Below are 25,490 nucleotides of genomic sequence, written 5' to 3'. Positions count from 1 at the left end.
CACATATCTTCTGAATTGAGCCTCCATGGAAGTTCACTGGTAGAAATGGCCACCACATAGTAAGAAGAGCTCTGAGTACATACCTCATGTGGTTCATAGCTTGCCCTCTGTTGGTGAGCAGTCTCTTTCCACAAGATTTATTATTTAATTATACAAGTTATATGCAAGAGAGTTCTAGGAAATAAATCTTTAATTACTTTGCAAATGGAAAAATGTTTTACAATTTTAAATAGTGGCCTTTTAAAAACTTTTTTTTTAGTTTGCCTTAAGTTCTGTATATGCATTGAGGGAAGCATTGAGCATTTGTCATTGGTTGCCATGAAAGTCAGGTAAGAGTTTAGTTCTGGTCTTTTCCTAATTACTGTCTCTTTACCATTCCTTCTCAGACCATAGAATCTAATTGGAGATGTGGAAGACACAGTTTACAGAGAATCCACTGCCGAAGTGAAACAAGCAAAGGAGTTTACTGTTTACAGTATGATGATCAGAAGATAGTAAGTGGCCTTCGAGACAACACAATCAAGGTGAGGTCTGTTCAATTGTGAGAAGGTAGCTGAATAAGCGAGGCTAACCACCTTCATAAAAGCAATCCAAAGCATAAACTCTAAGCATTATTTCCACAAAATGAAAGTTTTAGATTGTTTCCAGTCCCAAAGCCAAAATCATTTCCTTAAAGGACAGATACCTGCTTTCCTCCTGCCCTCCCTCACCAGAAGCACATACAAATGCATAGTGCTAGGGTTAAATTCTCTTCTTTAGGTGCACTGAATGGGCTATTACTCTTTTCACCCTCACATAATTATAGGTTACTCCTTTTCCTCAATGAAAAGGATAAAGTCTGCATTACTACTGAAACCACATATATATAGGTGCTTAGCTATACCTGTAGAAAAGAATGCATTCCACACTACTCTGGGCTTTGATTCTTTTGGGGAATCAAACACATAATAGAGCCAGCAAGTCTCTGCAGCACCCCATTATGACAGTGATCAAAAGGATCTTGTTTGTCATCCTAGATCTGGGATAAAAGCACGTTGGAATGCAAGCGAATTCTCACAGGCCACACGGGTTCTGTCCTGTGTCTCCAGTATGACGAGAGGGTGATCATAACTGGATCATCGGATTCCACGGTCAGGTAGAAAATTTCAAATGATCTTTTGAACTCTGAAATACCAGATCCGCTCTGTTCTTTGTCATAGATAGTAATTTTGTATATTTCTGCATGAACACAGCTCTGAAACTTCGTAACTAAAAAAGAATAAATTCCCATCATTGTGTCAGTCTAGAACTAGACAACTTGATTTAGGCATGATTAAGGTAAGTTTACGTTTTTGTACATTTAAGAAACTACATATTCTGTTTTAATTTGGGAGAATCATCCATTATAGAAAGTTAGTGAACCTTGCATTCCTTACAAAAACCACCTCACAGGGGAATGACATGAATGGAACGAAGCCTTCCTTTCAGGTGGTTATAACCGTAGTGCAGGCATGCATTATCTCCTTTAAAATGTGTACAGGTGAGCAATGCTTTCTCTTTGCCAGCCCCTCCCCTGCTGCCCCTGCAGTTTTTAATTGCAAGCTTCACTCAGGGAGGGGCCTTCAATTTCCAGAGGCGTTAGTGATTTGATGACACAGCCATTATGCTGCTGGAGTCCAGTGTAGCTTGAGTTCTGGGTACCAGCAGCACTGCTGGAAACCTCTGTTAGGAATTTTGCCTTAAGCTAAAGGATTTAGCAAACATAATGCATCAAAAGTAACTTAAAAAAAAAAATAGAAAAAAAAAGGCGGTTAACTGCATGTTAGATTCTCTGAAGTTAAATGTTTACCATTCCAGGTTATCCTTTGTGAATAGAAAAAGCTGTTCCTGTTTCTTGTCTTTTGACTTAAAGGCATAGCAAACTCAGTTCTTATTATAGTTATTGACATTTAACATTTATTGGTACTTGTGGAGTGCCTCAAGGTAGTTGAAACATTGTAGAGGCTAACATCGTTTATAAGATTAAAGGAAAAAATTATTTTCTAAAAGGGGGGGTTTAAACTGGAAAAGGAAATAAAATGTGTTATAAAAACTAAAGTAAATATACAAAAATAGAGTAATCAAAATAAAATATATCATCATACAAAATTCTCAAGCTATCTGAGAGTCCCACACTGTGCTCTGAAGCCCATATTCACAATCGGATGGCTATTCTTGATTCCTACCTGCCTTCAAAGCACAGAAATAGGGCCTTAGACTTAGAGTCTAGGTAATCTTGGGCCTTGACCTGCGTGGTGAAATCTAAGATCCAGGGTCATCAAGCTCAAATCCACAGTACTAAGTCAGTCTGTCACAGAAGCTTCTTGGCCTATATCCGTTCTTGTTCCTGAGGGCTATCTGTAGGACACTAATGCTGCTGTTATTAGTCAGATTCCCAGTTAAAAATGTATTCAATTAATGGTATCAGATTGAATGTCAGAAGTTTTATAATAATCTTGAAATCTGGACGCAATTAGTAGGTGATGGTGACTGCAGCCTCGTTCCTATCCCCCACAACTTGCCCAGATTTCAAGTAGTATGTCTCAAGGATTTCAGATTGGCAGCATCCCAGCCCAGCCCTCCATCTACCACTTCCCCATGTCCATCAGTACTCTTTACCTCATCTCAACCTCAAAGCTGCAAAAGAAGAGTAGGGTATAACACTAACTATGGAAATGAAGTGGGAGGGGAGAGGAGCACTATCCTCAAATACCAGTAACAGATTGTAGCATGAGTACTATCAAAATCTTAGATAACCTTAATGTTGTTTGTCTCAGGGTGTGGGATGTAAATACAGGTGAAATGCTAAACACGTTGATTCACCATTGTGAAGCAGTTCTACACTTGCGTTTCAATAATGGCATGATGGTGACCTGCTCCAAAGACCGTTCCATTGCTGTATGGGATATGGCCTCCCCAACTGATATCACCCTCCGGAGGGTGCTAGTCGGACACCGAGCTGCCGTCAATGTTGTAGACTTTGATGACAAGTACATTGTTTCTGCATCTGGGGATAGGACTATAAAGGTAATAAGGCATTTTTCAGTATGTCCCTAACTTAGAGTAGGAGAGTTCATATGAACATCTGATCAAGGGCAATTTCACACATCACTGTAGAATAACTTAATGTTTAATTCAGATATTAGTCTATGTGTAAAAAGGTAATGAGTGAGACAAGTTGTGTGATAGTTTTGGTTAGATATTTTATTCCTATAAATAATGGTGAGTGTGAGAAGGGCAGAGGTAAATTTAGGGTAAAGAAAATGTATCTACAAGACCAGGCTAACACCTTAAATCAATTTGAGGAATTCTCATGTGATAGCGGCCAGCTACAAATCAGCCTTATGTTACCATGAATCAAACTTGTCATGTTTTTTATTTGGTTTGGTTTGAAAAGTTGACTTCCCCCATTCGTTCAGTGCTATTTTCTGTTTCAGGTCTGGAACACAAGTACTTGTGAATTTGTAAGGACCTTAAATGGACACAAACGCGGCATTGCCTGTTTACAGTACAGAGACAGGCTGGTCGTGAGTGGTTCATCTGACAACACTATCAGGTGAGCAGCAGGTGCCCTTGCCCAGAAGGGATCAGTATTATCCTGCCATTCATTGTTTGTGCACAGATCAAACAAATCTTCAACTGCATTATGTTTATAATAAACATTTTTCCTTTCTGTAGCTTCTTACAGGTCAAAAGTTTGCCCCAAGCAGAGGCAGCACAGCAAAGCTTTTTGTTGATGTGTTTCCTTCCTGTAATAGTTTTATCACCAGATAGACCTATTTAAAAGGTACTGCTTAAATGAGGAAGTGGACAAGAGAGAGAAGTAGATGGAGGTTGAAGGCCCCTCCCTTTAAATTTCTCCTGTCTACAGTTGAAAACTGCTAATAAATAGCTAAAGGCCATTTCTCTCTGCCACTGTTCTAAAAAAAGGGAAAAAAGATTTGTTCCCTATTAGAAATTGTGCATTTTGTTTTCTTAGCATTACACAATTGGCCAGGGAGTTAACTAGTCTCTGAAATTATGAAGAATCCACAAATTGAAGTACTTTTTGGTGTTTTCCCTTCACAGGGATGAATGACACAGCTATTAATAGAATTTGCACGATTTATCAGTCCCCTCCCTTCCTTCAAAGAAGTACTAAGAGGATGAAAAGGCCATTAAAAATACCAAAGATAGAGCTATTGTTATATCTGAGGAAATGATCATTCCTAGAAATATTTGGATTGGTCTGAAAGCATACAGTTTTTTAGATTAGTATATAAAAGTTTCTGAGGGGCCAGCCCGGTGGCGCAGCGGTTAAGTTCGCACGTTCTGCTTCTGAGCGGCCCGAGGTTCGCCGGTTCAGATCCCGGGTGCAACATGGCACCACTTGGCAAAAGCCATGCTGTGGTAGGCGTCCCACATATAAAGTAAAGGAAGATGGGCACGGATTTTAGCTCAGGACCAGTCTTCCTTAGCAAAAAGAGGAGGATTAGCGGTAGTTAGCTCAGGGCTAATCTTCCTTAAAAAAAAAAAGGAAAAAAAAAGTTTTTGAGAACTTAGTTTGCATTTCCATTATATGAGAAAGACAGTTCTGGACAGTGGGTGAAAGCAGAGTGTCCTCAGTGACAGAGGTGGACATGCCTTGTGATGTCACTGCCAGACTGCATCTCATTTCTTACTGGTGATTTCAGGATTACTTTTCTTGTCTTGGTCAATTATACAAAGCTTTGTGCTTTGAAAATATATGCTATGTTTGAACTTAAATCATACATTTTTCTGCCTGAGTTATATGGCAGAAAGGAAATAAATTACATTGAAAGCAATACATTTTTGTATGGATATTGATTGATTTTATTTTTGTGGATTTTTAAAAGACATATGAAGTATATTATTATAACATTCCAAGCTTAGAAAAGAATACATGAAAATTCACTTGACTCAATTTTCTCTTCCAGATTATGGGACATAGAATGTGGTGCATGTTTACGGGTGTTAGAAGGCCACGAGGAGTTGGTGCGCTGTATTCGATTTGATAACAAGAGGATAGTCAGTGGGGCCTATGATGGGTAGGTTTGCTAACAGTGTTAAAAAAATATGCCTACATCTTAATCCCTCCTGTCTTAGGTTGTTAAATGTAGCCTTGCCTTGTCTCTGTAAGATTAAAGATTTCACAGAGAGGATCCAGTATTTCTTGTGTCTAATCTACGTGTTCACCGCTCTTTTGTTCACTCTTTTCCAAAATATTCTTCGCAGTCATCTAATTGCACTTATTTGCTCATGTTTTTAATTAATATTTTGGTTATTTAGTTACATAGTTGTCTGTTTTGCCCTAAAAAGCAAAGAACTGGACGAACGGTATAATAGGATGTGCATATAAAATAGTGACTCATTAATAAAACTGAAACATTGGAGGGCAGTATCTTTGGGGCTTAGTGTGGTAGAGTCTTGCATTTTGATCTCTCTGAGTGATTCCTAAAAGCGCAGCCCTCTTGTTTTCACCTCCTAGAATTTCAGGTACAGTGAGTAACTTTATCTCGGTAATCTTCATTTTCTTCAATCTAATTTCCAGTGGTTATAGAATCCATTCATGTTGTGGATGGATCCCATGTCCACAATGCTAAGCACATAGTAAATTCTTACAAACGTGTATTCACTTATGAAGGCCTCTTTTATCATTTCTTCTTGTCAAGGTGCCCGATTTGGGCGAGTGGAGGCTACAGTTCAAACATTGGCTTTTAAAGTATCAGAAACTTACTTACAACGTTATCTTAGTTTATGAACTGGCCACACTTATATATCAATACAACTCAAGTAGCAGGAAGTGTAACAGACCCAATTCCTCTGCTTTGAGTCAGCCATCACTGTCATACCTTGGAAAATTTTTCAGGGTGTGACAACATGCTCCAGCTAGGTTCAAGGTTGTATTTCTCATTGCCCTGGTTTTGATCTGTACCCAGCTTTCTTGAGATTTGTCTGTTATTTACCCTGAGGAGACATGACTTATAATTGATTTTTAGAAGAGCTAAACTTTTCTTATGTAAATCAAAATAGGAGGATTTGCTTATATAAACTCCCGAGTTCTTAAATGCACCCCAGTCCTCTGGTACATTTGACCTGGGCTATTCTTAGAATTGACCAGAAAGAAGATGCCTCAGAGTTGTAGGTTTCTAGGTCGAAGTGATCTCTTATATCATTAAGAGGTCTGATATCTCTTCTTGACCCCAAAGTATGATATAACTTTACCATTCACTATCTTCAGTGTGGTTAAAGCTAACCTATTTCTCATCTTTAGGTTAATCACCTACATTTTCCCCTGTTAAGACCAATAACTCTACACAAAAATGAATGCAAGAACCAAATCTCCCAGACAAAAAAGGTTTTATATATTCCTGTGAGCTGCATTATTATATAAACTATATCCACCATACATATTTAGTGCCATGACTTTTTGCTATTCTTCCTGTGTTGCTTTAATTTTACTTTTAACTAAGATTTTGGTCCCCTTCTTGATCTTTAGAAAAATTAAAGTGTGGGATCTTGTAGCTGCCTTGGACCCCCGTGCTCCTGCAGGGACTCTCTGTCTACGGACCCTTGTGGTAAGAACCTTGTCATTTAGAGGGGGTTGGGGAGCAGGAAGGGGAAGAAATTAAACATAGATGTGCTGTGGAATACAGACCTGGATTTGATAGTTAGAACTTCCCAAAACCTATTACTAAATGGAAAGGCAACCAATACATGATAATAAAATATGTTTATATAGCACCTTTCATCCAAAAGTGCTTTAGAGACTATGTATGGAGAGGAATGTGGCAGCTGTTTAACAGCTGCACAGCAACTCTACACAACACTTTAGTACAGGAAGTGAATAAGAATTCTGTATCCTCCAGAAACAGTAGGGGGTACTTAGGGAGAGAGAACATAATTACTCAAATTGGAACCTCTCCAGAATCTGAGGACCTGCACACCTCTGCCTGCAAAAAGTGCTCAGGGAGTCTGCGTGAACCCCCTGGTCAGCCCGTTAGTTCTGCATCCTATTCAAGGCATGCTGCCTCCCGCAACTTGAATCCCCTCTTTTTTGGTCTTCATATACACCCTTGCCTGAACAGCTTGACATTTGAGGAAAGAAGTGACTCAAAAGGGGGAATGTCACCTTTGAAAGCTCTCAAGTCTTTTATTTATCGTGGTGTTCACCAAAGGCCCAGATTAGAAAATGGCCTAAGGTTAAAAGCTGCTTCCATTAGAAAAAGAAGATTAAGTGGGGCACTAGGGAGGACAGCATCTTTGGCACAACTCAGGAAAAACAGGAGAGCAAGCATTTGAAGCCCAGTGTTCTGAATCCTGACTCTCAACGTTTAGGCAGTCTCTGCTCTGGAGAAGAGAGGGAGAGATTTCTTTGTCTTCCTTGTTGGAGTTAAAGCTCATTCTTTCAGCACCAGATGTGGCTTACCTGCACATTTCACACATTTTTGAAAATGTTTACTTTCATTAACTTTATAATTAATCTAAGTCTGGTTTTTGAAGTGTAAGTTACATAGAGCAAAATTTGCCCCTTTTTTAATGTACTTCTATGAATTTTGCAGTTGTTTAAACACCACGATCAAGACGTAGAACATTTTCCATCCCCCAAAAAATGACACTTCATGTCAGTCCCCTCTCCCCAACCCCTAACAATCATTCGTCTGATTTCTGTCCTATAGTTTTACTATCTTATGATTGTCATATAAATTAAATCATACAGTATGTAGCTTTTTGCATTTGGCTTTTTTCACTTCATTTGAGATTCATCCATGTGGTGGCATGTGTTAGTACTTCATTCTTTTTCATTCCTGAGTAGTATTCCATTGTGTGGATGAACCTGTTTGTTTATTCATTCATCTGTTTAAGGACATTTGGAAGGTTTCTAGTTTTTGGTGATACTGAAAACATTCCCAGACAGGTTTTTGTATGTACATATCATTTCCATTTCTCTTGGGTAAATACCTAGGAGTGCAATTTCTGGGTCCTGTGATAAGTGTGTTTAAATTTAAAAGAAACTACCAAGCTATTTCCCAGAGTGGCATTTTGGGAGTTTGCAAATACAAACCATTTTACATTTCCACTAACAATGTATAAGAGTCTCATTTTCCTCATCTTTGACAGCACTTGGTATTGTCAGTTTTTAAAAAAATTATAGCCATTTGAGTGGGTATATAGTGATGTTTTAATTTGCATTTCTGTGATAATGATGTAGAACATCTTTTCATGTGTTTATCTTTTCTTAAGTGTCTGTTCAAATCTTGTCCTTGTTTATTTATTGAATTGTCTTATGAAGTTTTTAAAAACAGATTATTGAGATATAATTGACATATAATAAAGTGGACATATTTAAAGTGTACAACTTAAATTTTGATATATGTACATACCAATAAAACCATCACTTCAACTAAGATAATGAACATATCATCATGCCCCCTGTGTAATCCTTTCTTTCCCTCCTACCCCACTTCCCACTGCTCCAGTCCCCACGCACACTGATCTGCTTTCTGTCAATATTGATTAGTTTGCATTTTCTAGGGTTTTATAAAAGGAACCTACAGTATATGCTTTTTTTTGCCTGTCTCTTTTCACTAAGAAGAATTATTTTGATATTCACCCATGTTATTGATGTATATCAATAGTTGATTCTTTTTCAAAAATTGCTGAGTAGTATTCCATTTTCTGGTTATACCACAGTTTATTTACCCTTTTTGCCAGTTGATGAAAATTTGGGTTGTTTCCAGTTTTTGGCTTTTACAGATAAAGTTTCTATAAACATTTATGTACAAGTCTTTGTATGAACATATGCTTTCATTTCTCTGGGGCAAAGCCTGGCTGCAGAATGGCTAGGTTATATGTTAAGTGTATGTTTAATATTTTTAGAAAAGTGCCAAACTGTTTTCCAAAGCGGTTGTACCAATTAGCATTATTGTATAATAGTGTATGAGAGTTCCGATTACTTCACATCCTCTCCAATACTTAGTACAGTCTTTTTGAGTCATTCTAATAAGTGTATCGTGGTACCTCATTGTGATTTTAATTTCCGTATCCCTAACGTTAATAATGTTGAGCATCTTTTCATGTGTTTATTTGCTGTCCATCTATATACTGTGGTGAAGTGTCTGTTTGAATCTTTTGCCTGTTTTTTTAATTGAGTGGTTTTCTTATTATTAAGTTTAGAGATTTCTTTACATATTCAAGATACAAGTCCTTTATCAGATATGTGATTTGCAAATATTTTCTCTCAGTCCGTGATTTGTTTTTTCATTCCCTTGAAAGTATCTTTCAAAAGCACAAATTCTTAATTTTGATTAAGTCCAATGTATCAACTTTTTCTATTATATCTTATTTGTATTATATCTTATATCTTGCTATTATATCTTTAAAAAACCTTGTCTAATCCAAAGTCACAAAGATTTTTCCTGTGTTTTCTTCTAAAAGTTTTATAGTTTTTTGTTTGTTTGTTTTTTGAGGAAGATTAGCCCTGAGCTAACATCCATGCCCATCTTCCTCTACTTTATATGTGGGACACCTACCACAGCATGGCTTGCCAAGCGGCGCCATGTCAGCACCCAGGATCTGAACCGGCAAACCCCAGGCCGCTGAGAAGCGGAACTTGCAAACTTAACCGCTGTGGCACTGGGCGGCCCCCAAAAGTTTTATAGTTTTAGGTTTTACATTTTGGTCTGTGATTCATTTTGGGTTAATTTTTGTGGATGGTACAAGGTATGGATCACAGTTCATATGCATATCCAATGTTCCAGCTCCATTTATTCAAGACTATCCTTTTTCCTCTTGCCTTGCAGCTTTGTCAAAAATTGGTTGATGATGCTTATAGACCTGTTCAGTTCCATTGGTCTTTTTGTCTGTCTTGATGCCAGTATCATACTATCTTGGTTACTGCAGCCTTTTAATAACACTTGAAGTCAAGTAGTTTAAGTCCTTCAACTTTCTTGTTTTTCAAAGTTTTCTGAATCTTTTGAATTTTCATGTGAATTATAGAATCTGTTGGCCAATTTCAGCAACAAAAAATCTGCTGAGATTTTCTTTAGGATTGTATCTCTCTGTTTGTTTAGGTCTTTTAAAATTTTTCAGCAATGTTTTATAGTTTTCAGTATGAAGGTCTTTGTCATATTTATCCCTAAGTATTTAATATTTTTAATGATATTGCAAATGTTATTAAAATTAAAATTTTAATTTCTGGATTGTTCACTGCAAATATATAGAAATACACTTCTTTTCCAATCTGTGTGTCTTTCATTTCTCTTTCTTATTTTATTGTACTGACTAAAACCTTCAGTACGGTGTTCAAAAGAAGTGGTAAGAGTGAATGGGGGGAAGGCATTTGGTCTTTTACCATTTTATATATGTATATATAGATATAAATTAGCTATAGGTGTTTTGGTAAGTACATTGTCAGGGGATTAGGAAGTTCCTTTCTGCTCCTAGACTGCTGAAAATTTTTATTAGAAATTAGTGTTGGGTTTTGTTAAATGCTTTTATCTGCATCCATTGAGATGATCATATGGTTTTTGCCTTTGTTCTGTTGGTGTGTTACATTGATTTTTTAGTGTTAAACTCAGCTTTGCATCGCTACAGATCCTGTGGACATTAAAAGGATAATGATAAAACAATACTATGAACAATTCCATGCCCCAGAATTTGAAATCTAGATGAAATGGACCAACTCCTTGAAAGATATAGTCTTCCACAGCTCACTTAGGAAGAAATAAACATTCTGAGTAGCCCTATACCTATTAAAGAAATTGAATCAATAATTTATCATCTTCCAAAACAGAAAGCATCAGGCCCAGATGGGTTCACTGGTGAATTCTACCAAATGTTTAAAGAAGAAATTATACCAGTTCTCTACAATCTCTTCCAGAAGATAGAAGCAGAGTGAATACTTTCTAACTCAGTCTATGAGGCCAGCATTACCCTAGTACCAAAACCAAACAGATGTTACAAGAAGAGAAAACTACAGACCAATGTTTCATGATCACAGAGCTCATTTATATCTTGTAAAGAGTGTAAAATGGGGGGCCAGCCTGGTGGCGCAGTGGTTAAGTGTGCATGGTCCGCTTTGGTGGCCCAGGGTTCATCGGTTCAGATCCCAGGTATGGACATGGCACCGCTTGGCAAGCCATACTGTGGTAGGCATCCCACATATAAAGTAGAGGAAGATGGGCACAGATGTTAGCTCAGGACCAGTCTTCCTCAGCAAAAAGAGGAGGATTGTCAGCGGATGTTAGCTCAGGGCTGATCTTCCTCAAAAAGAAAAAAAAAGAATGTAAAATGGTGCAGCCTCTATGGAAAACAGTATGGTGGTTCCTCAAAATATTAAAAATAGAATTACCGTATGATCCAGCACTCCCACTTCTGGGTATATATCCAAAAGAATTGAAAGCAGGATCCCAAAGAGATGTTTGCATACCCATGTTCATAGCAGTATTATTCACAATAGCCAAAAGGTGGAAGCAACCCAAGTGTCCATCAACAGACGAATGGCTAAACAAAATCTGACGTATATATATATATATATATATATATATATATATATATATATATACACATAAGAGAATATTATTCACCCTTAAAAAGAAAGGAAATACTGTCATATGCTACAACATGGATGACACTTGAGGACATTATTCTAAGTGAAACAAGCCAGTCACAGAAAGGCAAATACTGTGTGATTCCACTTATATGAGGTATCTAAAGTAGTCAAATACATAAAAAGTTAGAAGATGGTTGCCAGGGGTTGAAGGGAGGGGGAAATGGGAAGTTGTGGTCTAATAAAAGTTCTGGAGATTGATTGCACTTAACGCTACTGAACTATACACTCAAAAAGGATAACATGGTAAATTTTATGTGGTTTTTACCATAATTCAAAATAAAATGTTTTTTTAAATAGTAATATAATAGGTAAACACACAATTGCAAGACTAATATGACTTTATTAGGTAGAATTTTTTTGGTAATATTTTGAACTATTTGCTTCAGATTTGAGTATGGTTTTGTCACTGTCCTTATGTTTAGTGATTTCACAATAAGGAAATTTCTAAAATTATTTAAAAGCTAGTAATATGCCAGTGAAATGAACTAACTCTTAAATTTAAAAAAAATCCTCATCAAAATATTAGCAAATTGAATCCAACAACATATGGAAAGAATTATACACCATGACTAAGTGGCATTTATTCCAAGTGTGCAAAGCTGGTTTAATATTCAAAAATCACTTAATGTAACCCATCACATCAAAAAGCTAAAGAGGGGCTGGCCTAGTGCTGTAGTCTATGGCTGGGTTTGCACGCTCCGCTTCAGCGGCCCAGGGTTTGCCAATTCAGATCCTGGTCACAGACCTGCACTGCTCATTGGGCCATGCTGTAGCAGCAGCCCACATACAAAAAATAGAGGAAGATTGGCAACAGATATTAGCTCGCGGCCAATATTCCTCATCAAAAAAAAAGGCTAAAGAAACATCACATGATTATCTCAATAGATGCAGAAAAGGCAAAATCCATTTATGATAAAAACTCTCAGCAAACTAGGAATAGAGAACTTCCTCAACTGCATAAAGAAAAATGCAAATTAAAACATGAATAAAATACTACTACATACTTACCAAAATAGCTAAAATTTAAAAGATTGACAGTATCAATTTGTTAGTGAAGATGTGTAACAATTGGAACTCTGATATACATTGCTGGTGGGAGCGTAAATAGGCACAACTTTTAAAAAACTGTTTTGCCATGTCTGCTAAAGCTAAACATATACCTACACTATGGCCCAGCAGTTCTGCTCCTAGGTGAAATGAGAATGTATAGCCATGAAAAGACATGTATATAGATGTTCTTATCAGCTTTATTTATAATAGCCAAAATTACAGTCAGCCCAAATGTCCACCACAGGAGAAAAGGCAAATCATAGTGTGTTCATATAATGGACTATCAACCAGTAATAATAAAAAGAATGAAGCACTCTTACATGCAGAAGTGGAGAGGAATCTTATACCGTTGCGTAAAAGAAACCAGGCACAGAAGAATACATACCATATGAGTGTATTTATATGAAATTCAAGAACAGGAAAAACAAACTGATGACGATAGCATTGGGATGAAGGTAGTATTGACTAGTAAGGGGCATGAATAGTTTCTGGGATGCTGGAAATATTCTACATCTTGATCAGCAGTGCTTGGTTAGCACTGCTAATGGTGTGGTAGAGCAGGCTTCCACCTGCTTATGAGAGCCAATTGTTAAATTTTCATGAATTTTGCAAGCTGGTTGACCTTACATGGGTAGTTTTAAATTGGCCAGGATAGGAATTTTTACACCATGAAAATGTACAACTGCTTTTACAAATTGAGGAGAGTTAATTGATAAACATATAACAGCACACCACTTGTTATTGCTCATCAATCCTTGGCCTCTGATTGTAAAAGAATTCTAGAGATACAGGGAGAGGATAAGTTGAGGGAGGTCCTGAGGAATGTTCTCGTTCAGCCTAAGCCAAGGACAGTCAGCAATGAGAAACTAGCATACTATTTGACATGTCTCAGCTCTAGTGGATGTTACTTTGTGTATGAAATTAACTGCCCAATATTTGACTTTCCATCTAGCCTTTAATCCAGCTTTTTTCTATGAATTCTTGAAAGAGATAAATGGTAAATTACCAGCATACCATACCTTTCCATAGACTCCTCTGACATGTTGCTGAATTTGTGTCCTTTTGATTTTGAGTAGTTCAAAAGTTTTTGTTTCTGCTTCTTTAGGAACATTCTGGAAGAGTTTTCCGACTTCAGTTTGATGAATTCCAGATTGTCAGTAGTTCACATGATGACACAATCCTCATCTGGGACTTCCTAAATGATCCAGCTGCCCAAGCTGAACCCCCCCACTCCCCTTCTCGAACATACACCTATATCTCCAGATAAATAATCATACACTGACCTCATACTTGCCCAGGTATGAAAAAGAATTGTGTACATAGCACTCTGGATAGGAGATGGAGTACTGGCTGTAAGGTGTTACTAGCTCATGGAGCCTTCTCATGCCCTTTATCTTTCCAAGCCCTATAAAGCCAGCCTCAGTTCTAGATGATTCTTGAACTAGATCTAGATGATCCTTGTGTAGTGGAACTAATGATTTCTGCCCCAGTTATCTAATAGGACTGTTAAGAAAATAAAATGAAATTTGAATTAGTTTCGAAACTAAGAGTAATGACCCCAAATCCTGACTTTGTAGTTAACCAAATCGAACCAGTACCTATAATTGAGACCCTTTAATCCAAGTAGGTAATCTAACGTGTGAATGGAAAAATCACTTGGTGAAATATCACACTGACTTCTCACAGTTCTGCCTTGTCAGTGTCATTTGATTATAAAAGGTAGCTTTTTTATCCTTATCCTCAGGCCCCATCCCCTCCAAAAAAGAAAAGAACTGTCTTTTGACCTTGGAAGTAGCTATGGAGTTGGTGAAAACTCAGTGTATTCTCCCACTCAAGTCTGCATCCTCCCTCTGAGACATGAAAAGATCCTAGAATTCATCTTTATCTATATTATGGTATATTCAGATCATACCTTGTGTCCTAACCAGTTCAAATACATTAATTAGGTTATTGCTCATTTGGGAAAACTGAACTTTTTTTGGAAAAAGCTACTGGGGAGCATTGCTGTCATTATGATTTCTCATTTCCCATGCTTGCCTCAGTTCTTATGGCAGAAGTACACATTTAATACACTTTTCTGCACATCTTTTCGCACTGGTTCTTCTGAGTGAGGTGGTTCATGCCCTGGTAGGCTCACTTCAGTGCTTAACTTCTCTCACAGAGGACAGCTGCTTCCGCAAGTCACACAGGCAGGCCTGGGTGAGAGTCCTAGCTGTGTCCCCTTGGGCAAGTAACCTCCCAGAGCCTCGGTCTCCTTATTAGTAAAGTGAGTGTTGCAATACCTACTCCACAGAGCTGTTGTGAGGATTGCATTGAAGTCTTATATGTAAAATTCTTAGTGCTTAGCACAATGCCTAGCACACAAGGCCCTCAGTAAAAAGTGGTGATTAGTGTTAATGTTGTAATCATCAAGTACCTATCCCCTCCTTTTGCCAAAATTTTTTCCTCCCTAGATTTCTATGACATTTTTCCATTTTTAATATTCTTTCTGGCTCTCTGATTATGTGTGCCTCCTCCTCTCACCCTTAAAACATAGACATCTCCTAAGAGTCTGCGTCAGGCTTTTCTTCTTTGTCTAAGTTCCCTTGTTTGGCTGCCTTATCTCTTGGGAGCAAGGCTTCAGCTGTCATCTCAATGTAGATGACTCTCAAATTTGTGTCTCTAGTCCCAACCTCTGCCTTATCTCCAGGCCACGTTTCCAGCCACCACCTACACATCTATCCTTGAGGGTACTAGGAGCGCATCTAGTGTACACATCTAACAATCATATTTTCCCCTCGTCTACACTGTCAGTGCCCTCTAGACAAGCAGCAAGACAGCTTCAACCAACTCCCCTGCTTCTGCTAATGACACAACTGTCCTGGCCACTCGGAGCCAGAACCTCAGAGCTGTCCTTACCTGCTCTACCGTTAGATGCTACACCCACCATAGTCACTCTTAATCTCAAGACATCAGAGTCACTCTGTGTGAGCACTACTGCCGTGAGCATGTTAGTGAGCCCTGCCAAGTCCCCAAACAGGCCATGTAGCCTTCGACAGAAGCTCCTGCGTGGCATGGGCAGAGAGCAGGCATTAGGAAGGACCTCTGAGCCTTTCTCCCAATTGATGGCTAGGTTAATATTCTTCTCTTAGAGCAAGTAAGAAATATAGGGAAAAGGACTAATGACTATTTGCTCTGTTTTCACACAGGACTCATTAAAGTTGCAGTATTTAACGTATCTGCCCATACCAAGATGAGCAACAACCGTAACAGTCAAACTACTACCCACTTTCCCGGACTAGCTGAGGAGTGGGACTTTGAGACTCCTGTTGGGACACAGTTGGTCTGCAGTCGACCCAGGATGGTCTACTCAACACAGCTGACTGCTTCCGTGCTGCTATCAGAAGATGTCTTTTATCTTTCGTGAATGATTGGAACTTTTAAATCGCACCTCCCCTCCCCTTCACCTGTCCCCTCTACACTTGTTTTTTCCTCATTTGGTTCCAGACAAAGATGACTTATAAATATATTTAGTGTTTTGCCAGAATCTCTCTTGCTTTGCCATTAAGCAGAAGAACTAGTTTCCCTATGTAGCCTACTGGGAGATACCCACTTCTAGGGGACAGGGGGATATGACTTTAAGCCAGACAGCACCCAGTGTCTCCATGTGAACTGCGGGAGTGCCCAGCGCCTGGCAAGATCAGCCCTGCCCTGCTATGCTTAGGAGGAGACAGCTGTCTGTGTAGCCTCTGGGGCAAGAAAGAGAAAACAAGGATGCACACACTGGAAGATCTGGGCTTGTTTCCTTTCATCTTCTTCTCTGTTTCTGTTCCTCTTCCCCCTTTCCCCCTCTCCCCTTCAAGCTGTTTCTCTGCTCCACCTGAGAAGAAAGAGTATGAAGAGAGTGTCCTCAGTTGGCGTGAGGCAAATCAGCTAGAAAATGTAACACTTGGAAGAGTTAAATGTGTTCAGCCAAAATTTCAAACCCAGGCTTTTGCTGCAAGTGACCCTAAGTGGCAACAATGGATTCTCAGACATGGTACTCTCATCATACTTGCAACTCTTCTCTCTTCTCCTCCTAGCACGGCCCCCGGCCCCCCACCCAAAAAAAAGGGAGGGGTCAGAAATTTCCTGGGCTCCATCAATGGCTGCATCTTTTCTGGACTCAGCAGTCTCCTCGATTCCATGTAGAGTGTGGAAAGCAGTTGCTGATTGCATTTCCTCTCATTAACAATTAGATGTGTAATAAAAAGCATTGTACTTCATCTTAAATCACTGGTAAAGCTCAGCCTACGGAAATGTTTGAAATGGCCAGAGCCAGTCGCTCAGTGCGTTCTGCATAATGGTTCACGTCTCTGATTTCCTCATCAGGGCTTGTGAGCACCCAGGCGCCTATATTTTGCCAAGACCACTATCAGAATAGCTCAAGAGGGGTGGTCAGGAGTAAACGTTGATTTCTTTTTCATTTAGACCAGAAAATATCATCTCTCAGAATTCAAGCTAATCATCTCAACTTTGCACTGCAGAACTTTCCTTCTGCTTTTCAGTATTTACAAAAGGCAAAGCTGCCAGAGAGAGAGGATCAGGGTGAAGTTTGGCACACAGGGTTTATTAATGAGGCAGAAACTGCCTTCTCTTTCCTTTTCTTCCTCCTCCTGGCCTTATTTTACTCTCCACTCTCCCCAGTCAATAAAATTTCTCTGGCAGTTGGTGAGCAACATAAACAAATGGACCTCAGCAAGGGCCAGGCTAACCCGGCCACTTGAAAGGGAGCTGTGTGGGCTTCAAGTGCAGGGCGCGGGTGCCGCCCCGAGCTGGGAGCACAGGGAATACTATGAGCGTGTGCTCAGCTTGTGTCCCAGAGCAGGAGTGGACATGCACCAGCATGGGCACGCTCATCGAAGGCCTCAAGGCCACAGTGCAGTCTCAAGTTTCCCTTCGAAGCTGAGCAGTCAGGCCCATTGTTTCTGTTCCTAATTAAAGCAGTTGAGTAGAAGAAAGCCCGTTTTTAACCAGCTGCTGTAAAAACATCAGAATAGGAGCTAGCTGCAGGTGACCTCAAAGCCAAGCCACCTTTAGTTCAGCAGAGGAGAAAGGGCAGACAAAACCATCTTCACTCTTCCCTCTGATTTGCAAGAAGGTGTCCTCTTCCCAAAATGTGCCCAGACTGAATGTTGTTATTTCATATTGAGAGGCAGATTATGCATATGCATTTTTCCTTTCCTGCTTTATGAGTGCTTTTTAGCTTTTAGTTCCAGGTTATATTCAGAAAATATTTCCCAGTGTAATAATATGTCATTGCCTGGGAAATATTTTCTGAGTATAATTCCCTTCCCAACTACCCAAATGCTACAGAGACATGTTTTCTATTTAGCCACTGTCAAGGTTCCTTGTCTATTGTGTTGACTGTTAATGGCTTTGTGATTGGTTGAGGATTGTGCTACAGAGGAGGCAGAGTGCCATCGTCAGCCCTGAATAACACAGGTCAGACATTGAAGAGGCGTGGATTTCAAGCTGTTTCAAAATATTGTCCAATAGCCATAACTTTACTAGCCCTTTTGTTATATGCTGCTATTCAAAAGTGGGAGCTGTTGAATATTCATTGGTGCCTGGGGTTTTGCTCTCCCATCTAGGTTCAGTTGAAGGTGTATTGTTTCTAAGACTGTTTTGAAACTTGTCCAGTACCTCATAAATGAGATCGAGGGTGGACCCTGCAGTCTGGAGCCATTAGCTCCGTCAAGGATATTCTCCAAGTTGTCCTTTGCTGCTGATGGAAATGGGAATGAAGTTAAGTGGTCTGAAAAACTTGAGTCAGTCACATCTCTCAGCTCTGGGGGTCATTTACCAGTTCATTGTAGAAGAAATAATCAGGTAAGTAGAAGTTCATTTCCAGAGAAGGTAAACCCCACTTACCATCTCTGCATGATTTCAGTGGGAATTGATTATCACTAATCCCCAACTGGGCTAGAATAAATGTAAAGTTTGACCTTTTTAAAAAGGAAGGAGAAACAAAGAAAGTCTCAACACATTGAAAGGATTGGTAGAAAGGAGCTGAAGGTGTCTCTGGGCTCTGAAATGAAATGTCTCCATTGTAGATTAGTCTCTTCTCACTAAAATTCAAATGTGGGCCTGAAAGAAACATTTCTTAAAGATGGGAGGGAGCTCTTCCAAAGGCGGGCAAGGAGTGTGTGCCTGCACCTCCACCTGGCAGTTCTGTGGGCACGTGCGAGCTCTGTTCCCACCGGGGCTGCTTAGACAAAACCAGCATGCCTTGCTGCACGTATGTGTATTTCCACCGCTGAGAACATCCTTTTATGTGCAATTTGAAAGTGGACGTGAGTGTCCTCTTTCGTGGGACGCCTTCTACACTTGTAAAGGGTAATGGGAAGGGGAGGCCTCTTACACTTGTCCCTTGGCAAAATTCTCTCTGGTGACTCTTCACCAGAAACTTCAGTGACAGGGACCCTTTGGACCTCTATTGACAAGTAATAAAGTCTGGCCCTCATAACTTGTTTCTGAATTGGAAAAGACCTTGGGACCCCTAAATCATTCTGTTTTCTGCTTGAGTAAGAAAAATCCTTTTTATTTTTCTTTTGTAAAATCAAAAGCTGAAGAGATGAAAGTATGCACTCTTCTCCTTTGCAGTCTCCTGGTGCCCATAGGTCTGAACAGCTATGGTCGTCTCCTCCTTGCTTAACACTTGATTGAATGTGGAAACAAAGGGCTTGGGGTGGACGGGGTGGAGAGTATTGGAAATAATTACGGCAGTTCTTTCTTTCCTAGAATTAGATTAGATACCTTGGTATTGTTGGCCTTCTTGGCATCTTCCATTTACCTTAGATGGTAATATCTTCCTGCCTGAAGTGGGAGCATTTCAACCCAGAATACTGTATGCCTGAGAGGCTAGGCTGCAAGCTTGATTCTGGAGGAATCCAAGGTACTTCCAGATGGAAAAGGGGATGTTGAGATACCCACCGCCTGTGACCATCACGCTCTTTGATGATCAGGTTTACCATATGACTTTAATCCACATTTCTGATCTCCCTCCTCATTTGGATCAGTTCAACAGACTTTCTAAGAGCTGGAGAACATGAAAAGGTGCCCTTGCTTCTCCTTGCCTTCCTCTCTTACCTCCTTACCTCCTAGAATAATTCTCACTTCTAACAAGTTCACCCAAAGCCTACAGGCTAAGTTAATCTCTCTGGGCTTCATCCACACACAGCTGATCACTAACAGACCAGATCCCCTTACTTTATCCACAGTCTCGACATAATCAGTGCCAGGAAGACAGGCATCTCTTAGGGGAATAAAGCTGGGTTTTGCTTCTTGTTCTTTTTACCTGTAGTTCATTTGTGACTTCAGAATCCTTGGAACTGAGGAGAGAAACCAAAAAAGCATGACTGGCTGCCTGATTTCAGTTGGAACTTAATGCATTGATACCCAGAAAACCTTTTCTGTTGGGAGTTGAATACCTATGACCTAAAATTTCATGGAGGCAGATGACATCTAAACGCACCCAGCTGGCTCTTAAGCTCCTGATTGGCTGTGTGTGTGTAAGGATCAGTGTAATAAATAGCACTATAAATGTCAATGCTCCTCTGTCCCTTTCCCTTTTTGGACACTGAAGGAAAAGACCAACAAGAAGGGTCAGACCTCTGGGTACCAAGGAAACTAACAGCTTCCCAAATCAGTGATCACTCAAGCCCAACCCAGACTGTTCTGAGGGATGTTCGCTGGACTCCACTATGGGACAGGCCTGGCAACAAATGTGAGCTTCCCCAAGAGCTTTCTGTTGGTTCAGCCTTTGTTCTCTAGACTTAAGTGCTGACTGCTTTGAATTTTGTGATTATGTTACGGTGATGTGTAGTCAATGTACCAATATGTTCACAACCTAGGATCATGGTAATGTAGTGTGTTTTGGTTTTTTTAACTGTTCAAAAAAAAGTAACTTAAATTACAAATATAAGGTTAAAGTGAATTTTTTAAGTGTCTTGTCTCTTTGCCCCGACATCAAGAGGACAATGAATATTTCAATATACAAATTGAGGGAGTACACAGATACTTTTAAGATAATCTGACATGAGAAAGCAACATTGAGAGAAGTCAGGGCCAAATGGTGTGAATAAATATGGGGCCCCTTGGTGTACAATTAGTATTCTATGTTGAATTAAATTGAAGCCAAAGTGATGTCTAATTTGGGAACTTGTCACCATAGCCTGAGCCTACTACAACTCAGCCTGAGCCCAGAACTTAAATTTTCCTTTTCCTTAAATTTGCCACCTTGATGGGTAAGAAGACTTGGGTTTCCCTTGCAACCCATTTGGTCAGTTTCTAGACAGGCAAGTTCACATTGGGGAGCAATTTCCAGAGAAACTCCAATAAGCTATAAAAATGAAGAGAGCATTGACTGGGGAAACCCACCCCCCTTACCTCCTTAAAGCAAACCTAGGGAGATGGATGCAAGGTAGCAAGCATGGCAGACCCCTCCTTTTCCCCCTCTTCTCTTCCCCTCCAAGTGTCACAAGCAGGATCCTTGTCAAAATTAATCCACCCTTATTTTCCATCTATGGGCTTTCAGTAGTACTATCCCTCTCTGCTTGACCAGGCTCCCAGGCTCCATCAGCCTTGTGGTCCCAGTGCCTATGGTACCTGAACTGACCACTGTGGTCATTAGAGCGTTCTCAGACTGTTAGACGACAGGGCCGCAGTGCAGATGGCCCAGTGCGGAACTATTCCTCCTAGAATGGAGACAAGTCAGAGCATCAGGCGCCCCTGGCATTTTGCAGATGAGGAACCTGAGGAGCAGGAGAAGGGGCTCCCCCTACTACCTGCGACCACACTGGAGTCTTCTCCCTAACAACTAGGGACAGGGAGGGAGGAGTCAGTAGACCACTCTGGTCACTGGCATCTGCTCAGTTGTCACTCGCCAGCTGGGCTTCTGAGCCCAGAATTGAGCAGAGACTAGGTCTGGGGTTTATGAGTCTCATCTTCAAACCCAGTGTCAGCTTCCCGCAGGGATGCTGGGGCTTAGGGCATGCCCTTAGATGACTCAGCCTTGGAGTCACTGTCTCCTAAAGCCAGGCTGGGCCTGGAATCCCTCTTCCCTTGAAACCTATAGCTGCACCCCTATCAGCAATGACTAAGGGGAGGAGACCTCTCTTCTTCCTGATTGGCTCTTGCCAATTAAGAGCATTTTATTAGGCTGCTAATTAAAGGCACTTCCTTAGCAGCGGGAGAGGCCGGTGGGTGCCTAGTGAGATGGAGCCGAAGCCAGGAGGAATCGTTTTCCTCCCCCCAATGGAAGCAGAGCCTCTCAGGGAACCCTCTCAGCCCCTCAAACTCTCCTGCTGCGTCTACCACATCCCTTGCTTTCAATTAGCAGCTCTGAGGGGAGTGAGGTCATTACCAAACCCAGGTGGAGAGCCCTCCCCTGCCTCAGGCCACAGGAGGCCCTCAGAGGCTGTCCTGGTCCCCATGCACCTTATTTAGAGTCTGGGCCCAGGGAAAGAGAGGCTGGGCCACTCGGGGGGCTGTGTTTGTTCTCCCCAGTGAGGAATGGCTGTGGGTCCCCATCACCGAGGCTATCATTAGCCGTCACCTAGTGAACAGGATGCCAGTCACTTGGTCACATGTGTGAATATGAATCTCCCATGGTCTGAATCTCCATGCCCCCTTCCTCGCCAAAGGCTCACTATGGTATTAGGAAATGTGACTTTCCTACTGATGACTGTGAAGAGCTGAGCCCACAGAGACCCAGATTAGGTCCAGGATGAGGGGCTGATGGTTTTACAATCCCAGCCACGCAGACCCTGAGACTCCTCCTCTGGTCCTGATCTCATCACACATTTGAGGCACTTCCCCTGCCTGGTCCAAACAAGCCCCAAGGAAGTTCCCTTCCTCCAGCAAGGGAGGAAAGCCTAGCTAAGACTTAGCGCATGGGGGCTGGCATGCAGGGTCAGAGATACCCCCTCCCTGTCCCATCTTGCTGCCTTCCTCACCTCCTCACTTAACTGCAGAATTAGCACCAGCCCAGGCTGAGAGGGCAGATTTATGGCTAGGCCTGCCTCCCTCCATTTAACCCGAGGCTGGCCCGGGCTCCAGACACTAAATTAGATTTTTGACAATTAGAGAGACTAATGGGCATATAGCCATCCCCAGAGCCAGCTATCCAGCAAGGCCATCCTTTAATATCCACCACTGGCCAGCCAGGCCCCTCTCCCCTGGTGGGCATTTCCCATGCCCTGTGTCTCCCTGCCTGGGCTCTGCAAGCACTCCTGAGGTTTCTCTGGTTCCCTCTACCTTGATTTCTTACCCTCTCCTTCCCACCCCTTGCCCATTGCTAGCTCCACTCTGGGGCTCTGCCCCTCCTTGCCCTCTGGTCACATCTCTCTCCATCTCTGCCCTCCCCAGGGCCCATCCCTCTGTAATCTTGCCATCTGCCCCTAGCAGACTGCAAGCTCCTTGAGGGCAGAGGCTTCTACCCTAACCCTATCCTACATGCTCAGCAACCAATGAGTGCTTAGTAAATTGTTGTTTCCTGAGCCTGCCTTCCTTCCTCGTCCCTCTGAGGCGCTGGATCTCCAAGGCCCACCTACGCTGCCTTCTTGGCCCTAGCCCACTCCTGGCTCTGGCCTGGCTCTGCCTCAGCATGGCCTGGGTCCTGCTTCCCTGCAGCCCCTCAGCCCTCACGGGTCGTGGGCTGGGCAGGTAATGAGATTGCAGTAAGTGGTGTTGGGGGGGGGAAGCTGCTCACATTCACTCAGGCAGACTCATAGCTCTGTCAGGCTGATTGGTCCTGAGTGGAGGCACAAACGGCCCCCCACGGACACGCTGAGATTGGTTATAAAATTACAAGCATTTGTTCTGCTGTCAGTGGCCTTCCCTCCCTTCCGTCTGCCTGCCTGGGCTCCCCACCAGCCCCCATCCAGCCCTCTCTCCCCTGGGGTCAGTCCACACACCCTGAAGGACCCTGGCTAGGGGCCATCACGGCAGATGGGGCCAAGAGGCTGAGGCCACCAAGCCCCCCATCCAAGCAGGCCTTCAAACCTGGGATGGCCCTGGGATGGTCACAGCTCAGGCTGGCCTCAGAGTGACCTGACCCTGTGATCAGGGTTTCCTAATCCCTGAGGGTCAGTTGGGGTAGGGGCCTGGGGCAAACAGGCCTTGGAATCTAGACGCTCAGATCCTAGGTAGAGGAAGATGTCCTGAGCCCAGGTTCAGGGCAACCAGTCCCTAGGTCCCTACCAGTGCCCGTAACTTTTAAGGGGGTCCTGGGCAGGGGTGAGGGAGTGAGGGGTGTCTGGGGGCCTTCCCTGCTGAAGGAGGGAGCAGCAGTCACCAGGTGAGTGGAAGGAGCCCATCTCTCTTCCCTTCATGTAGCCAGTCCCCTGCCCTGCCCTGTACCCTGACCCCCAGGTAAGAACAAATCGGCCCTCAGGAGAGTCCCCCCACCCACACCGAGTCCCTGAAGTCTGGGCCAGACCTAAAAGCCAATATGGCCCACCAGACCCCCACTATGGTTACCCTCTACAGGCTGAGTCCCCTCTGCCTGGTCCCTGCACTCACCTTCTAGGACCAAAGGTCAATAGCCATCAGTCCCTCTGGCATTTGCAGAGGCCCAATTACTCCCAAAGCAGGTGTGCCTTGAAATGCTGTTTTGTGCTCTGGTGATGCTCTCACAGAGGTACCCACTCTTTCTGGCCCTGCTCCCCTGCCTGACAGAACACCAACCCAGTCCCTCTTAATCTGGCCTCAGCCTCCCTGCCACGCTCATTTCTCCAACAAGGCCCTGGCCCCCAGCCTTGCCTGGCGCCTCAGCTCCAGACTCAGTCCCTGTCTGTCTATCATCATCTTGTCAAAAGCCAAGGCACCCTGTAACCAGCTTGGGGGGCATGCTGAGGGGAGGGTTACCCAGCTTGGAGTCCTGGCTGCTGGCTACAAGGTGCCTTCCTGCCATCCGTCATTCATTCTCAGCCCAGAATGTATTTGCTGTAATTACATCTTTAATTAGGGTGGTGACGGCTCATTGTTCACCAACAATGATGGATCAGATCCTCCTGCTTGCCATCCTCCCTCTGTCCAGCACCCTCCCGGTCAGCTCTCCCCCAACTCTGGGGTTGGAAAGGATACACAAGAACCCGCTCTCTTCCCACTGAGTCCCAGCACTGAGGCCTGGAGCAGCCATGAGCTCCACCCCAACATGGAGGTAGAGGGTGATTATGTCCTTTTAGACCCCTGGGCACTCCCAGGGGACTGGTTAGACCCTAATACTTCCACCCAGAGCTCCTACAGAAAGGCTGCAGGTCTCCTAGTGGCCACTGGATGTCTCCTTGGTCCAAAGTGGGCAGGTTGTAGGGGGGCCTGATGTCGCCTGCATACAAGCACATGCCACCATCACCACTCCCAGGCTGGGCCTGGGGCCACACACTTCTCACCTGAGGAGCTGATGTGCAGAAAACCTCACAACTCTAAGCTGTGGGGGTGCATGGGTGGGCAGCCCTCTCTCTAAGCTCCCCTGTGCATTAACCGGGTCTCTGACCAAGGCCTCCGCTCCCACACGCTTATTCCCTCTCAGGCTATATATGCCCAGGCCCAGGTCTACATGTGCTGGGTGTTCAGTGACTCAGTGAATGAGCAGATCAGTGGGTGAGGGGAGATGTGCTCCAGGAGGGTGAAGCTCAGAGCTCCTCTGCAGAGGCCATGGGCTGGTCGGAGCCCATGCTGAGCAGAGGGGCCAGGATGGGCAGTGAAGTCCCTGGACTCTTGAGGAGGCCTTGTGGGGTTAAGAACCCTAACCTGGGTTAAGTCCCAGCCTGGAACCTACTGGCTG

General features: G+C 42.5%; 1 protein-coding gene across 6 annotated transcripts in view; it reads left to right on the top strand.

Moving 5' to 3' along the window:
- BTRC (beta-transducin repeat containing E3 ubiquitin protein ligase) overlaps window positions 1-19,607 on the top strand; it is a 161,124-nt gene extending 141,517 nt beyond the window's left edge. For all 6 annotated transcript variants that reach the window (XM_014837639.3, XM_014837644.3, XM_014837641.3 and 3 more), the window contains 8 exons: window positions 387-524; window positions 1,017-1,135; window positions 2,796-3,045; window positions 3,456-3,574; window positions 4,956-5,066; window positions 6,518-6,596; window positions 13,788-13,980; window positions 15,871-19,607. In XM_014837639.3, coding sequence (XP_014693125.1) covers window positions 387-524; window positions 1,017-1,135; window positions 2,796-3,045; window positions 3,456-3,574; window positions 4,956-5,066; window positions 6,518-6,596; window positions 13,788-13,949 — 978 coding nt within the window. In that variant the 3' untranslated portion in view covers window positions 13,950-13,980; window positions 15,871-19,607. The remainder of the gene's footprint in view (window positions 1-386; window positions 525-1,016; window positions 1,136-2,795; window positions 3,046-3,455; window positions 3,575-4,955; window positions 5,067-6,517; window positions 6,597-13,787; window positions 13,981-15,870) is intronic.
- Window positions 19,608-25,490: the final 5,883 nt, after the last annotated feature.

The sequence above is a fragment of the Equus asinus genome, chromosome 2 (assembly GCF_041296235.1).
Source record: "Equus asinus isolate D_3611 breed Donkey chromosome 2, EquAss-T2T_v2, whole genome shotgun sequence".
NCBI classification, from domain to species: domain Eukaryota; kingdom Metazoa; phylum Chordata; class Mammalia; order Perissodactyla; family Equidae; genus Equus; species Equus asinus.
The sequence above is the reverse complement of the archived record's forward strand: the minus strand, read 5'-3'. Positions and strand labels throughout refer to the sequence as shown.